The following is an 18,351-nucleotide window of genomic DNA, read 5'->3' on the forward strand; positions in this document are numbered from 1 at the left end:
CACAACACAGCCAAATTACTGTGCCACAAATCACCAGCCAGCTAGTTCACCCCTGGCTAATCATGTAGATAATAGACAAGATGCTAATGGTGGTACTGCAGTACTAACGTTGATGAGATCTGGTGTTAAGGCCCAGAGGTGATACAGCATGACTAGCGCCCCTTATGAATCAAGTTTATCAGACACAGATGTGTAATTATAGTCTAATCTATGTTATGCCTGTAATTTAGACAGACAGAATGAGCTGCAGTATGGAGGGAAGAAAAAGACGGTAAGATAATGTAAAGCAAGGAGCAGGGAGGGAAAGAGAAACAGAGATCCTGTTATTGTGCTTTATACAATATCAAAATCTCCAGTTGGCTGACAATGGAGGTGTTGATATGATTAAACAGAAACCTAAACCTGCCTCTACAGTATAGAGATTAAAAATAATGGTTAAAAACTCTCTTCTTTTTCTGTCTTATAAAGTCAATGTTAATAGTGTTACTAATTAAATTAATAATATATGTCTATTACTAATTGATTACGCTGAGTTGCACTCAATTGAAAGAAAGATGCTAGACAAGTAATGTTTTATTTACACACAGATGTTACACCTTTTTAAAGACTAACGTAATTTAAGTTTAAGGATTCAGCAGCTTCTGCATTTTACACATCAGAAACCAGAATAGATAAGCTGAGAGCTATAACCTGCCTGAACACATTATCCATTTAATACATATTCTTGAAAGCTAAAGAACTGAAGAAGATACATTTAAATTCACTATGACTAAAACTTTCAATAATATTTTTTTTTCTTGTTGCTGTTGTTTATTTTGCTACGGACGGGTATACACAGCCAAACCAAATTCTTGTTTGAAATCAGTTTACCATTCTATGCCAGCACTCCAGTCAAAGAAATGTGAGTAAGCACCTGAATGCTAAAAAGATCGCAAACCACCAAAGCATTTAACGTCTCAGCCACTAGGTTGTCTTTTGGCTTATAGTCTAGATTCCCAGCATGTATCCAAAGTTCTTCCCACAAATGCTAACTGGGTGTTGTGTACTCTGTTACAATTACTGCCTCTCTGATCTCTCAAAACTAATGTTTAGCTACTCCCTACACCCACAGCTATGTGATGATGTGCGACGCTGAGGGATGTGTAAGTGGTCAAAGGTCATACTGTAATCCTAGTGGATTGATTAGTGTATGGTCACACACCCTGCTCCCACTTACAGCACATATGCATACTGATTGCTGACTTTGGAAATAGATAAGAAGGATAAAGAAAAAAGGCAAAACGTGGAGGAATGGCAATAGAAGCAAGGAGGAAAACAGAGGTGAGTTATACGTTGGTATGTAATCAATTTAGAAATCATTAAGCTAGCACAGTTCCCTTTCTCATCTAATATATTCATTTCAACAACTGCTCAAGTAGATTCCACTTTTTGTGGTTATTTTACTTTCTAATTAAACTTTTTCCCCCCAAAATTCTCCAGAGCATTGCTTTTGCATTTATTTGCTTCTCATTCAGGACTCATAGCACACTGTTGCAATGTTTCATAGTCAAAAGACTATAATCCATGTAAACACACCATCGCTATCCATCTTATTGAATGCGAAATGAATTCATCCGGGAATGCAACACTGACCAAGCCAAACATTTACAGTGCACAAAGAGAAAATCAATTTACATGAGACTGAGAGAGGAAGGTAGCATGCATGAGGGGTAAGGAGGGATGAGAGAAGAAAGGATCGCTCTTAAAGAAGAAGACAAAGAGGAAGACAAATGATAGGGAACGTGCAGTGTGAAAGTGAGAGAAGTCAGTGATTGAGTATGGGAGGTGGGGAGTGAATGAGAGAATGCAGGATGCAGAAAGAGAATGACAAGACAGAGAGAGGTCTTCTCTCATGGCCAGCAGTTAACTGATTGATGATGATGAGAATGGCAATGAGGAAGAACAGCCACCTCTCGAGGAGGGAAAAAAGGAACACTGGGCAAGTATAGAAGTGATACAAGGCAAAAGTGGGAGTGGGAGAGGCAAGAGTGGAAACAGTGGCGAGCATCTGCCTATCCACTTAATTACATCGGCCTTAAAAAATGATGCCATCCTTCCCTCACATCAATCAACAGTGGTAAACAGAATAAAGCAAAGAAACGTGATAAAATAAACAAATTAAGTCAGGGGACAAAGGCGCAGCTGAATAAAAGTGGGAAATTTATTTTCCTTTTTTTTTTTTTTTTTTTTTAAATGACATCAGAAACAGCAGTATGCGACATTACGTGATGGCAGAGCTTCAGTTCATCCTTTGTCATTTTTTTTTTTTTTTTTTTTTTTTTTTTTTTTTTAATAAATAGGACAGGGGGAATGAATGAGAGAAAGAGGGGGAGAGACGGTGAGAAGGGGGGGGAAGAGAGAGAAAAAAAAAAAAGAACTCCTGGGTCACCTGTATGGAGAAAAAAAAACAAACAAACAAAAAAAACAAACAGAGGAGACAGCAAACAACAAAGAGCAACATAATAATAGAGAAAACAAAGCACCATCACAATAAACTAGCTAGTCATAGATATCAATATTTACTAAATAATAAACGATATTGTGCAGCACGCAAGATAGACAGCGCACAGTGTGCTTTGAGGCAGCAGCCAAGAAAGCTTTAGTCCGCGTCTGTGAATACCCATGTGTGCATACCTGTGTGGATCAGCATGCTTGCATTCCAAAGGTTTCTCCATGTAATGATCTGCTAGGGAGTGTGGGGGGGCCACAGCCCCGTCCTCCAGGGTGTGAAGCGGGTATGGAGGAGATCAAAACTCCAGACATCCAGAGGCCCCCAGAACACAAGAGACCATGGAAGACCAACAGAGGGGCAGCTGCGCCACTGTTCCAGTAAGAGCTGAGGAGAGTCCCAGATGAGGGCTCGCCCAGCAGCCGCGGAGCAGAAGTCAGGGGGAGTTGCAGTGACGCGCCCGTGAGCTCCGCCGGCCCCCAGCTGTGCCTGAGTGACCGAGCCCCAGGCCGAGAGGCCGGGGGCACCCCACCTCCAAAGGGGCCCGAGCGAGCCCCAGGCCCCAGGCCCCGACAAGCGGCCGCCAAGGAGTGAGCCGGTGTGTACCCGGACGCCCACCCCCAGACACAAAGAACCACCAACACACCGACACCTGAGGGAGTCCGCCACCGGCAGGGGAAGTGGTGGTGGGTGGAGATAGGCCTCCAAACCTTGGAGGGCCTGAGGTGTCCCCAGAGAGGTGGCGTCTGATACCCAACCTGACATATAGACACAGACATACAGGCACACACAGACACAAACATCCATTCCCACCCTCATGCTCTCATATGCACTCACTCCACACTCAACCAACGTGGAGACAGACATAAAGAGACGCTGTACACACAATCACACTCCCCAAGCGTACTCTACAAACCGGGTCTAGGTACCCTTGCCCCTGGAGGGGGGAATTGCACCCAGACCCAGGTGGTGTTACCCTTTTCCCTGCGGTGGGGAGAGGCAGACCACCCCGACTCCGCAGCAGCAGGGAGGCCCCACACCCCAGACCGCAGTCGGACGGCCAACTCCTCCTACTAGCCCTCCCGCTCCAGCAGGCCGCAGAGAATGGGGGTGGGAGAAGACTCCAAATTTATTTTCCACAATTTGATTGGCTGCACTGAAATATGTTCTTGTTTCTCTATTTGCCAACCAGTCCCTCGCTTTGTTAGCACCTTCTCATCCTCTCTTCCCCCTTCCCCCCATCACCATCCATGCTTTCCTATTTCAAGCTCTCTCTTAACCCCGTTATGCTCACTCCTATTCCTGCTCATGTAGCTGTCTCGTTGCTCCGTTTCTTTCGCTGTCCATAGTGCGGTGGCCACCTGGTCCATTAATCAGAGTTGGCCAGTGCAGACAGCAGAGCTCACAGAGTGTCGCCCTTGCACCCTGCCTGCATTAGTAAGCCCTGTAAATCCGCCTTGCAGAGAAGAGGGGAGGAGAGGAGAGGGCTCTAATTTGGGCTTGTATTTATCAGGTAGGTCAGTAAATAGGTGGGAAATTGGTCCTTTACTTCCTGATAAATATACAGTTTTTAGGAGAGATAAAAGAAAAAGCCTTTGACTTTTTTGGCAGAATGAACAGTGAGAGTTTTTTTTTTAAATCTATGAATGAAGCCATGGAAATAAACAATTTACTTTCAGTGTTACAATGTTTCAATGTTCCTTGACAACAAAAAAAAATACATATACAATTTATCAATGACTGTTTACCTCAAAACTGACTTCACAGATTGACTACCATGCAAAAAAATTATCTATGTATCAACTTAAAACAACTGTCTAAGTCAACTGGTTAAAAATATACTCAGTTTCTTTAGTATATACCTAATATACCTATATTTATATAGAAGCTATATATACTATATCTACAATTCCACAGTGTCTAACTCTTACAACATTAACATAAATGAGAAATAAAAGTTATGTTTTTATTCAAGTAGTTGAAGGAAGAAGAGATATTCTTTTAAAGGGCTGAAAGTTTTGCAAAAGGCTTGCTCAGTTTTACACATATGCAGGCTGATGTGTAGTACTCACACATTCCATGACTTAGCACTGATAAGGGCTGTCAAAGTTCCAGGATGGTAAAAATAAGTAAAAGAAGATAACCTCATGGGAAGGAAAAAGGTATCAAAATGATGCGTTACGTTACTAAGACACATCCTCTCCTCTCTCAAAGTAGATCCTCTGGGAGTTTTATAATGACAGACCTCAGTCGAATGTTCACAAAGGGAAAGCAGTAGGTTTAGTGAAAGCTGCCTCTGAGCAATAGAGGTATGTCCTCATTTGCTTTCTGTTCCACCTTTTACAATTTCTTATCTGCTGATAGGGTCCATAGTTGTTAGTGAAGTATAACTGTTATGACTTCACTGAGGGTGAGAGAAAGAAAAGTGATTATTTAAATTTAATGGAAAAGTAAAATAATTTAAAAAAAAAAAACAGGATATGTTCTTTAATTTACAGAAACAGGTCTCTGTTGGAAAGTTGTCAAAATGATTTTTTCTCTACGTGTTTCCACTCGCTGCCCATTAGTAAGCATGTTTTTCTCCCCTCTTTAGTCGCTACATGCTCCCCTATAAGGGATCACAATACTTTGATCCTCTGCTAAAATTTTGAGTTAGCCCACTTACAAAGAAATAAAAGGTCATTCATTTTTGCCGTATGTTCATTTTAATGGACAGAGAGACAATATTAACCTAAAGTCCAGAAATTAGCGTGCACCTGTCCAGTTAATTCATTTCTTCCATTCCAACCTCTCCACCACAATGGACAAGACCAAAAAGCTGTCAAAGAACAAGATTGTAGAGCCTGACAAAGCTGGAATGAGCTACAAAAACATCAGCAAGAACCTTGGTGGGAGGATGACAACTGTGTGATTATTCAGAAACCCAAGAAATATATACACAGAAGGAGCTTGTCAATGATCCAAAGGATTTCAATCCTGTAGTAGCCCCCTGCTCAAGTTTGCTAGTGAACATCTAACTAACAGGAGAAGGTTGCGGTCAGATGACAACAAAATCAAGCTCTTTAATATCAAATTGCCGCATTGGCGGTAGGAAACCAAATGCTGAATATGACCCAAATAAGACCATCCCCTCTTTCCATTCAATTCAACCTTCTACTAAAAGTTAAAGACTGTTCAATTCTTTGTAAGTAAGCAAATTTATAAATTTAGAAATGGATTATGAAATTATTTCCTTGATTGTAACTGAAAACTTTGATCGATTAATTGCAGAAAATGTAAAATGTGTGAGATGCAATAATAATAATAATGGATACTTTATTGATCCCCATGGGGAAATTACTTGTTTTTCTCTGCATTTGACCCATTCACTCAGTGAAGCAGTGGGCAGCCCACTAAGCAGGCGCCCGGGGAGCAGTGTGTAGGGACGGTACCTTGCTCAGGGGTACCTCAGGGTAGCCGTTAAGTGGATTCGAACCGCCGACCTTCCGATCATGGGGCGACCACTTTACCTACTGAGCTATCCCTGCCCCAATAGGTTAGGCACCTTGCACTCTGAAGTTAAACAGCCAGTTTCCTTCCTAGCTTCTGTGACGCCTTCAGAATCATTAATTTTTTTGCTGGTGTTATCATGTATTATCGTGCATTTTCCTAATAGTACACAAGCTGCACCCAAAAAAGTATTTGAAAAGAGTTTACACTAACCTAGACTTACTGACACCAGGATATATTCTTAATCTGAGAGACCTGTATTCAGCTTAAGCCAAAGGATTTTGGATGTTGAACTGAAAGTATGCTGATCCATACTTACACTGCACATTGAGTTGAACCTGTGCCTCTCTGCGTTTAATGTTAAGCCCATTGTATGGAGCAGTCTGGCACCTGTATGCCCCCATCATGTCCCGGCTAACGTTCTTTAGCCTCAAGCGACCATCAGGCGTCTCCACTGTGGGCTTCCCCGAGGGCATTAGCAAGTCCTTTTCTGTCCGTGACCACAGTATAGGAGGACGTGGTTTGCCATCTACGACTAAGCACACCAGTTCGGCATTACCTCCCTCTCGCACACTTACAGCCTGACGTCCGGGTGGAACAGTCAGCACTGGAGGAGAGACTGGGAGAAAGCAAAGACAAAAAATGCAAGTAAGACAAAGTGTGAATTTAATTTTTGTCATTTCCATATAATCTGATCAGATAATAATTCTTGTTTAGAAATTGCTATAACAGTACTAATATATATATATATATATATATATATATATATATATATATATATATATATATATTTTTTTTTTTTAAGAATAACAGTTCCTTAAACCCTTGGCTATTGTTAGAGTTTCCACTTTAAAATATCCTCCAACGTAGTCAGTAACATTAGAAAAGTGTAAGCACGAATACATAACCTTGGGCTCTAAGGTTAATAAAGTAATCCTTGTCCTTGTTGCCAAGCTAACGAGAAACTGGCACTTTTTTTCTGGATCAAAAATAAATTTCAGATTAATTAACAAGAAGTCCGAGGGCAAACATGATTTAAAATATCAGATAGTGCTAATGGATAAACTGGCAAAAACTAGGGAAACAGAGACAGATGGACAATAAAATTGTATGACAGGCACTGACATTTAAAGAGCTGATTTTATTAGACAATCGCACAGTTTTAATGACATGTGGGAACATTAAAAATATTATTACTAGGATTAAGTATATATTATGATTTAAAACACACAAGAAAGAATACATGAACACACACAACTGAACCATCAAAGCAACAAGCAGTGCAAGGCAGAGGTAGAGAGGGAAGAAATGGGATAAAAACTGTCTGAATGAAGACGCTAACTTTCAGTTGTTCCATTATTCACAAGGGGTTGCAGCACAGCGGGTAGCTCTGCATATTTAATTTGTAATTTTGAGATGCCCTTCTTGGTGCAACCACAAATGGATTTCCTGGAATCACACCTAGGATCTTTCAGTTGTTAGGTGAATGGGTAAACCACTAAGCTATTATGTTTTAACATGTCACATGATGTAAAAACACAGATTGCTAGAATATTTAATCATTGGCATGAGATAGTGTTAAGATTCATATAATTCATGAAAAATTACACCCCTTTAGATTTAGGAAAAACTGTTTGTTTTTTTTACATACTAAATGTACTGCTTAGGTTAAGCAGCATTGTGTACCTGAACATTTGTTCAATTAGTTTATCAGTCAACTCAAACATGTTTGTTTTAGAAGTTTGTTTATTCCACAAACAGCAACTGCCTAACCTCTATTAAGTGGTTGCCACCATACATATTTATTAATGACGATCAAGAGCTTAATTAAATGCATGGGCGATTTACAGTTAACCGTAACCCATTTGAATCTGCATGTGCTCGTGGCCTTAATAGACAAATATTTATTGAGCCATCATTATACATATACATGTACAAAGAATAACAAGGAAAAAGGGGAAACTCTTACCGCTGTTTTGAGAAATGTTGACATCAACACGAAGCTCTCGCACTGTGCTGCCTGAAAAGCTGGCCATGCAGCTGTAGGTGGCCAAGTCTCTGAATTTCATGTCCACAATCTCCAGACTGCTGGTGCCAGGTGCCATGTCTGGGTCACTGCGCAGTAAAATCAAACTATCTGAGTTGAAGACTGGTGCCCCGTTCTTGTACCAGGTATAGTTGACCTTGTCCTGGGGGGTGGCATCAACATGGCATGAGAGCTTAAGGTCACGACCCATTTGAATGGTTTCACTGTCCTTGTTAGAGTCTGGTGTAATTTGGAAGGTGAGGTTGCTCATTGCTTTTTGTGGTGGTAGAGAGGGAAAAAAGAAAGAAGAAATTTTTTTAATATTTGTTACAATATAAATGCATTTGGTACAAAATGTACTAAAAAAAAATACAAAATTAAAATAATAATGCAAAAAAAATTAATAAAAGGGATAAGCATGACTAGGTATCACTGGCAAGGTCTGTCTTTTTTTCCCACTACTACAGTTGCTAAATGCTCTTATTTATCTTTTAATTTCCACTTGGTCTTTACTTAATTTAGAGTTTTCTGTAGTTAAACTATATATATAGTCCCTAGGAAAACAGAAAAGCACAACCCAAGGACATACATTAATTTTTAGCACATTTAATCAAGGAGACACTGTAGAGAGAGTGCCCAGAGATACAGTGGGCATACCTCAACATAACCAGATGAAAAAATTAGCTCATGCAATCATTTGTTCAACGAAATCATTAAGAGATGTAAAAAGTAATCACATTTATGTAGTGCTTTTCTAACCTTACAAGTTGACCTAACATGTCTGTCTTTGCAATTCTGTGTACTGTCAGGAGAATCATACCAACTGTAAGTCATGAGAGTGGGAAAATTGGTTTAAGCTGAAATTAACCTGGAAGTTGAAGATGACCAAAGCAGAGTTATAATTAATGTAAAAGCCTTAATCTTCATCTCGCACACCCTGACCGGAGAACAACAAATACCACTTTCATTTATTGTTCTTTTTCAACTGAGAGTTTTGATTTGATATATAAAACTATTTTTAGATAGCAAATGCTTCTTGACATGTATGTGAACATTTTTTGCATCCCCTTTATTCATTGACACACTTTACAAAGGAACCAAGTACCGTAATTGTCGGGCTATAAGCCGCTACTTTTTGCACAAACTTTGAACCCTGCGGCTTTTAGTCAGGTGCGGCTTTTCTATGGATTATCCATGATTTTTGTCATATCGTAAGACGATTTGTTTTGTTTGTTCCGCTGTTGTACGGCACTACGTTGCCTGGCGGAAGGGCATGTGATCAGAAACACAGTATCAGGGTTCAAGAGTGGTATGTTGGTCACATGTCCATCCGCCAGGCAACATAGTGCCGTACAAGTAGCGCGAAAAACGAACTTCAAAGTAGCGCTACATGTTCAGCCGGAGGCGTGGATGACGAGCGGCAATGAAATTGCGAAAAGCAAGTCATGCTCAACTCCACCGGTGGAATCTGACAGCGTGGAAAAGTGTGAAAACATCCACGATCACCAACGGATTTCGAAGGGCTGGACTGCTGCATGATGGAGAGGAGGACACTGCCACGGCCCTTCTGAGGGTGTTCGACTCTGACACTGTCAACGAGGATTTGTTTGGTTTTGAAAGTGACAACGAAGGAAAGAAGCTGAGAGTGGATGACGAAGCCACCCTGAGCCTGTTCGTATCTGACACTGGAGAAGAGGACTTTGGTGGTTTTAGTGCGCAGGAAGATGGTGGTGAATGACTGACTTTTCTTGAGCCTAAAAGGTAGTCCGAATCTATTTTTCTGGTGTGCTGTAGGTTATTGTTATGTACTACATTTGTTACTCATTTATGAAGCACAGTACATGTTTCGTACTTGTAATTACCGCTACTTTTACATATACCTAAAAAGTTGTGCAAATATGTACCCAGAACTTGTTTTTCAAAATATTAATAAAAGGGGTGTGTCTCCAAACAGCCATCTCTTTCCTGACAATTCCCTTTGTGCATATTCTCTTACATATGATAAGTCAACATTGAAACACCTGCGGCTTTTAGTCAGGTGCGGCTAATGTATGTACAAAACAGGATTTTCCCCTAATTTTAGCTTGTGCGGCTAATATTCAGGTGCGCTTTGTAGTCCGGGAAATACGGTATTTGGTTGTTCAGATTTTCCAAAAGTCAAAAATTTCATAGGAAAGGCAAATTATTTGAACGGTTGTATTCCATTCCAGTACAGAATAGTAAAGTGTACAAATTAAAATTAAAAAAACAAACAGAAGAAAAACACATTCGTGAGATCAAAAAGAAGGAACTGATACTACTCAATAAAAAGAAACTAAACAGAAGAATGCAGGAGAAGAAGCATGGTTAATACCCCCACCCCCAACACCACTAACAAAACAAAAAAAGAAAAAAAATGAAGAGGTCGCCTTGTACCAAAGGAAAGAGGAAATTAGAGAAGAAAGAAAGCGAGTGAGAGAGGAAGAATCAAATTGTGAAGGAAGCCAAGACAAAAGGAGCCAAATACAGAATAAAATAACAGGGGGGTAAGGAGGAGGGGGGAAACAAAATCAAGGACAAAGAGTAACTCTCACACTGTCACATTTAATTTTCAGTTTCAAAGGCTCCATTTCCCCAACAGATTTCCATGTTGAATACAAAATAGCTCTCTGTTTCCCCACGAAGGGGAGAGACAGGGGGTAAGGAGGAGAGGAGAGCTTGATTTAAACTCCTTTGAGCTTGTTAACAAGATACTTGGGTGGAGCCACGGATATGAAGCAGTGACCATATGGCTAACATGAACTTGCGACTTTACCTGATTAATGTGAGTGCGTGTGTGCATGTATACTCCTTAAATATTTGGATGCACTTGTCTACCTACCTGCCTGCAGACTTTTTTCCTTTATGAACTCACTGACTGTGAATGTGTGTCTCTTTCAGCATCTTGCCACCTGCGCTGGTGTGACAGTGTGTTCAGGCCCATTAAGCTAACAGGAGAAGCACATCTAACATACGCTCTCCACAGTGCTAACTAACAGAAGAGACTGTTGCTAATTGCTTCCACTCCAGTCTAACTAATTGCAGTGAATAAAGATGATTAAAGGGGCTAAAAATAGCCAGAGGGGAGAGAGAATGGAAGTATTCTGTATTCTAACCCGCCCATTCTGACAAGATTCACATCAGCTTCGTTAATGACGGATCAGCAGCTAGCTCCACACACTCGCATGCACGCGCAGACTCACAAATGTCAACGAATGAAGCTAACGAGGACTATACAGACACTTTGCATAAAGCAATTATCAGTTGTACGAGACTTCTCAATGAGAAAAGGATCCTGACTGTGCCTTTGTCAACTATTTTAACTACCCCCTGGCTAGCCAAAGAATTAAATGCAACATGATTTTTAGTTGTAAAATCAGTGAATGAGAAGCCTAAATTATGCAAAGATTTAACAATTCCTGCCAACCATATGCAGTATTATCACATGGGAATGTCACATTGCTATATGTTTTTTTTTAAGTAATAATAATAAATACATGAGGACTGGACAATATTTAAAAAACACCAAAAGTCTCATTGACACATTCAGACTAATTCTGAAAGTATATCCAGAATCTTTTAAACAGCAATTCCAATTGAAAAACAATCTTTTGCAATTGTGCAACTGGAGCTAGTTTATACCAAGGTTGTAAAAAACACAAATCTAGATTTTATTTAATTTTTTTTGCAAAAGCATCACCCCTTTTCACAGGTGCAAATACATACAAACATTACTTACTTCTCACAACGAGGTTGACGTTCTTGCGTGCAGGGTTACCCACATTGTTGACTGCCGTGCAGTTGTAGAAGCCTGCATCCGCTGGTGTGACAGCTCTCAAAATCAGTGATTCTCCTCGAACTTGAGCACTGAGGGGAAGAGGGCCAGGGTAACGTGACCACGTCACAATGGGGAGAGGGAAACCTGCTGTGACCTCACAGGTTATGCGCACATCCTGGCCAGGATCCACCACCACTGTATCATTCACTGACAGTCGGATCATTGGTGGACCTGTGGGGCACAGACACACGGAAAGAAACGAACAGACAAACAAAAGTAGTTTAAATGGGAACGATACATGTTTTTTCAGCGAAAAAATTAAGTTGTGAACATTTCTATTATGAGCATTTTTAAGGTATGACTTTACTGTCTTTAAAAGTTTCTTTTGCCTGCAATTGTAATAGAAAGTACGTATAAATATGTGCTTGTTTCAAGCTCACATTCGAGTTCAAGTTCACTTTATTTGGTCTTTTCAGCCATATTAAAATACACTGCAATGTAACTCTGTTTCACAGAGCCCAAGTGATGGGAAAAAATTGCAAAATGTAAAAGCACTCAAAACAAGATGGAGCAGTACAATAAAAGAGACAGTGCAAGGTCATAAAGTGCAACCAATAGCTGAGTTAAAGAATAATAAAATAGTGAAAGACATAAAAAGAATAGACGTGATACATGAAATGGCATAAAACATTACCAACACCAGACTTAAAAATAGCAAGATAATCACCACATTAAAACATTACAGTTCCTGTATCTCAGTGTCTGTTTGCTGTCTGGGTCTTAGCATGAGTCTTTCTATATAGCTTTTCTCCGTACAAACTAATCAGTGTACCAAAGGTAATTCAGGTCCCTGTTCTGCTCTCATATCATCGCCTAGTCACTGCCTCCATTTCCTATGACTGACCTAACAGAAAAGTACAAGATGACCCGTAATGCTACTGCAAAAGAGGCTGAAAAATGCTGTTGGCACAGAAAGAAATCAATTGGACCCTAGCATGTTCCAAAGGGGAAAAAAAGTGGCAGAGGAGTGAGGATAGGGACACATACTACACGACGGGGAAAAACTAAGTGTAAAAGAGTAAAAGACAACAGAGTAAAAGCTGGGGCCAAAGTTGAAGAGGGGACAATATGAAAAATGTGATATTAACCACCTACAATGATGTTTGGAGACGTACATCCAAAGCAACAGTGAAAACCGTGTAACGCACGTTGTGGTTTCCACATGCTATTTAGAATGCTGTCTGCACAAATATCAAATGGAAACATTAAGGCAAAGTTTAAATGGCATATCCTATACCACTTTTTCATTTATTTTGTTTCATATTTATTTGATATTTTCAAATCAGTTGCAATAAACATATATTTTTTAAATTCAGCTATTCAGGCGGTTGCAAGCAGGTCAAAGTTGGGAATTTAGAGTTATATAAAACCAGTAAATGGATATTTAGTCAATTTTGTGTACATAACAATTTTGGCTTCCTGTGTTGTTTAGTTTAAAAGGAGTCTCTGTCTTATTTGGAGCATCAAATATGGATTCTTTTACAGTTCACGTTCAAAACACGTTTCATTATATATTCTAGTTCAGTGTAAACCTAAGCAGTCTAAGCAGCAGACTCAAATGGCTCTAGTAGGCTGCAATAGTATTTGCAACAACTTGTAATAGGTTTTTGCATATCTTGCCACAAGGTGTAGATGGGGTGACAGGAGGTTAACATTGAGAGAAATTAGCTTGTGACCAAAATGTCACCCATTTAAATCCTCCAAGTTGCCGCAGAAATCTTTTTGGTACACTAGAATAGAAAGGTTTTCACCTCCCCCATCAACTAGAGTAAAAACAGCCTGGGGCGAAGCAGTCAAACCACAGTTTCTTTACTGGAGCTGCTCAGTGGTCACAAGTCACTAATCTTTGGTTGTTACAGTACGGCTCTCTGGCTGGAAATCATCTGTGTAACTCTCCCTTAAACTATCTGGCTAAGTGAATGCTTAAAAAGAAGAAAAAAAAAGATTTAACTGGTTTTTCACATACAAACATACAACAAGTTGATGACTTTTATATACTTTTTTACTATATGGAGACATAAAATTAAAAGTAAACAATGTTTGATCTTAATATATATTTTTTGCAATAACTAATTAGCACACTGGTGAATGATGAGGGATGAAAGAGGCTTAGAGGTTTTTAAGGTATAGAGGTTTTACTGAATCCACAATAGTATGGGTTTAATTATAAGCAGCAATATGTGCAATCTGTCATCTGCGAAAAACACCACTAGCAATACTTCAAAAAGGTCCTTGAAAAACTGAAAGGGCTTTGACAATGTATCACTCTTCTACCACTTAAAAAAAAGAAAAAAGAAAAGTATTCATCTGTAGAAATCAAGCTGTCCTTTGTCGGAGTTCACTTATGAACGTGGACATTTAAAAGAGGCATCTTTATCATCTTTAACCCATATTTTTCTAGTTACTTTTCTTTGTATTTTGTCTCACATACCATTGTAATTGTGGGTCCTGATCAAGACAAAGTCATGACAGAATTTGTTGTATAGTGCGTATTCATATCATTTATGACAATCATTTATGATTTATTTTTCGTTCATGTATTTTTGTGGGACTAAAAGAACTGTATGCTATGAAAAAATATGCTCAAGCTGAAAAACTATGTTCAAGCTATTCAATATAAATATATTTAATAATCGACCTATCTGTCTATTGACTCATAATTGATTTAAGAATTCTCCAGCCATAATTTTAAATGGGCTCTGGAGGACAAGGAGTAGAAGAATTTAGGCTTTTATCAACCTGAGACTGTTAATCCTCAGTAAGAGACCAACCAATAGGGTACAGGAAGCAATTCATTCTAATAGACTTTATGCACTACATCCTCTCATCTAATCTCTCTCTCATTTTTTAATTTATTTATTTATTTTTTAGCAGATTGCAATCGGCGTAATGAAAGTGGTGCAGAGCTTTAACAAACAAGTTTACAGGTGCATGTTTCTGCTAATACAAGAATGTGCACAGAGCTCTACACACATTCTTCCACTCTAATGGGTAACAAAAAAGTGCAAGCAAGCACACATACGTACACACACACACACACACACACACACACACACGCACTAATGGGATATCTCTTTAGCTAACCTCACTAGTGATGGCTCCGAAGCTGACAAGAAATTTCACTGGTGTAACAGCTGCAATCAGCACATAAATAGCACTGTCTACTCCCATTGTATCAAATCACAGCACTAGGAAAGTAAACCCCTGTGGGCCTGCAAACCCTTCTAAGCATTGAACAAACCTCAATGGAAGCTTTCCAGAGGAAACATTCCTGTTTACCCTCAACTTTCTCAAGATGTTTGTCCACTTTTTGTTTAATTAATTTACAGTGAAATAAATTTATTTGGAGATGCAATGTAGAAAAGCCCTACTGTATGCTGATCTAATTGATTTTATCATTAAGTCTGAGCTGTCTGCACGTTTCTCCAGGTAGGGTTTGTACATAGTAGGTTAGGTTAATAGATAGGACATACATAGTTAAAACATAAGTCAGGTAAACCAGAGACTGGGTTTAAATAAAACAGTGGGTCTATACGGTAGCTCTATAAGGTACATGTTAAGAGTTTCTTCCTGCTCTGTTGTTACCCCTATGTCCCACAGCCTTTAAAGAGTTAAGACATCAACCAGAATATATATAGGACTGAACCCATCCAAAGACGACTGTTGGTGATTTATTCTGTCTGGGTGTAAAAATCACTTAAATCCATCAATCTATCAATCCATCCATTTAACCTCTTTTTCAATTCAAGGGCCTGAGTCTATCCAAGGTTTAATGGGCCGAGAGCTGGGGTACACAATAGACAGGTTATCAGTCCATCACAGTGCCATTCAATCCAGTGATGGTATAACAATTATAACATTTATCCATCTACATTGCAAAGTTATTTCTGCTTAAGGTCTAGCCTATTCACTTTTTAATCTCAGTTCACAACATTTTCTGCAGACTGTTGATGGGAGCTATCATTAATTTGCAAAATAAATAAACAAACGAATTAAATATTTAAGCCACAGGAAAAAAAAATGGAGAGAAAATCTGAGAAGACGAAGAAAAGTGAGAGTTAGGCAATGGGGAGGAACAGAGGATTTGAGAATTATAGCTTCAATTTCCTGGGGATGCGTGGGTGACGGTAACGGAGGGATCAGCCAATGCTCTTCCCAAAGTAATGGGATTTATGTGCAGCACAGTGGTTTACAACCAGGTAACAAATGCCTCTCTTTTCCATGCACACACTTCGACTTCCTCTCTTCCTTTAACTCTCTGTCAGTTTGTCATCTCCGTATCTTCAGTATTCTCTCTTTTCACGTCTTCGCATCTCTGTCATACCTTGGCCTCAGACTTCCATCCTGCATTTTTTTAAAAACCCTATGGTTTGCTTTCTCTCTCACCGTCATCCCGTGTAACCTGTTTGAGATTTAATTTGTCTCTAAGGTAAAGGCAGAGGGGTTATTGGGGGGAAATTGGCTGGAAATAAAAGCTTAAAGGTTTGGAGAGAGGTGTAAGCTGACAAGAGCTGTATGTTTGTGTATTGTACTCAGGAACAGCGCTTGTCACTATCGCAGAGTTAGTCAGACATATGGCGGGATAGCAGGCTGGCCAATGGGTTTGGAGATCAAGTAGCAATCAACACTTTTTTGCTGATCATTGGTGGTAATATGAGTAAAAGTTTAGGGTGTGATTGTAAAATGAAGGGTTGGCAGCTATACAACAGAAAAAATATTCTGAAGCAAAGGGAAGGCTCGGTCTTGGAATATGCTGTTTATTTAAAGCTAATATAAAGTTTATTCAATTTCAATTCAGTTCAACTCAGTTTTATTTATATTATATTAGATCACAACAATGGTCATCAAAGATGGACAATTAAAGACATCCGTTTAAATAATATAATTTTAAACTATTTTAACCGTTGCAAAGCTACCGTGAGCCTCGAGTGATGAAAAAGAAGACAATTAAAATTGAATTTATATAAGAAGGAAATGAAGAAAATGAATATTTAATTTCAACTGCAGTTTTCAATCAAAAAAAGGCAGAGGTTGTCACTTTGAAGTCAAGTGTTTCTCAACAAAGCGTTTTGAAATATTTAATTGTAAGCCACAGACAAAATATTCTGACACAGCTGAATCCAATATAGAAATGCAAATATCCTAAAATATTCCAAATGCAATTTTTGTGTTGCTCATGGGTAAAAAAGTGTGAAAAAGTGCAATGCAAACTGTCCCCAAAAAAGACCGTATTCAAAATTCCTTGGATTTCTAAAGCTATATCTTTTTTTAACTCTAAGGTTCAAATTCAGAGAAAATTCTCAGACTCTTAAAGCCCCGACCTATGACTTCACAAAAAATGATCAAGGCAGCCTTGAGAGCAAATCGATTCTTGCCTGTGGTGTGGCTGTACATATCCCCACAGTGATCCCCTAACTAGAGTGGATTTGAGGGTGATGAAGAAATGTCAGAGAAATTTATGAACTGAATGGTGAAATGTTTTACGTGGGGGTACACCATGCAGCCCGGACATACCATTCAATAAATTTTTATATTTCTATATAAATAATACAATTAAAAAAGTAAATATAATGGATGCACAAGCATCAGTTTTAAGACAATATTTTGCTTTTTAAATTCTGTTTAAATATATGTCTGGTCTCTCCCTCTCTCCCTTTCACATAACCCTTTCCTGGCATGGATTATAGCCTTACATAAAACTGACTGCACAGGTGCAATAAAATGTCCTACGAGAGGTTTTAGTGTAGTGAGGATTATTGCAGATTGCCCATTGATCTTCAACTTTTCAAGGGGGAATTCACTTGCAGTAGGATTAGCCTCCTATTGATAATAATAATATATATCGTGCAATTGTACAACTGCCATATTATCTTGAAGGTATAGTGTGGTATGTGTTATAATAATCAATAAAACACTAAATAAACTTGCACGTACAAATTCAATTCTCCCAATTTTTGTGTATGTGTCCTTGCTTCTTGTTGTGTGTTTTTTTCCCATAAAATGTGTTCCATTTATGTCATTGTAGCAGGAGGAAAAAATCTTCAAAAAAAAATCTACATTGACACCAGGAGCTACATAATAAGTGGAGTTTCTAACTTAATCAAAGGCACACAGTAAGAACTTGTCAGAAGTCTGTGATCTATATTAACTGTAAATTATTTAACAAACCTGACAATTTGTGAAAGAAATTTCTACTTTTCAATTTCTTTTTTCCCTTTGTGTATAGAAGAAGAGTTTCAGTTTTTCCATTTCATTTCAATTCAGTGTTATTTGAATGGTGCCAAATCACAAGAACACACACACACATACTTGCAGGTGCCACTATTACAGAATATTTCAGGTCAGATTAAAAAAATTTTGTATGACAGAAGTTATTCACTTCGAATGAACTTGGTTAAACAAATTGGCCTGCCCTCTTTCTTTTTGTTTAATATAGACATAAAACGATGAGAAGATATGAAGAGAAAATTACTTTAAAACTTTTAAAATAGG

The 18,351-nt window shown here is 38.8% G+C and overlaps 1 protein-coding gene across 2 annotated transcripts in view; it reads right to left on the reverse strand.

Moving 5' to 3' along the window:
- mdga1 (MAM domain containing glycosylphosphatidylinositol anchor 1) overlaps window positions 1–18,351 on the reverse strand; it is a 208,754-nt gene that overhangs the window by 66,132 nt on the left and 124,271 nt on the right. For both annotated transcript variants that reach the window (XM_085451770.1, XM_085451760.1), the window contains exons 7-9: window positions 11,761–12,030; window positions 7,947–8,276; window positions 6,297–6,596 (exon numbers count right to left, since the gene is read on the reverse strand). In XM_085451770.1, coding sequence (XP_085307896.1) covers window positions 6,297–6,596; window positions 7,947–8,276; window positions 11,761–12,030 — 900 coding nt within the window. The remainder of the gene's footprint in view (window positions 1–6,296; window positions 6,597–7,946; window positions 8,277–11,760; window positions 12,031–18,351) is intronic.

Source organism: Copadichromis virginalis, linkage group LG1, assembly GCF_057382275.1.
Source record: "Copadichromis virginalis isolate Kocher_CV1m ecotype Utaka linkage group LG1, C_Virginalis_male_GT1.1, whole genome shotgun sequence".
In the NCBI taxonomy this organism is placed as follows: Eukaryota; Metazoa; Chordata; class Actinopteri; order Cichliformes; family Cichlidae; genus Copadichromis; species Copadichromis virginalis.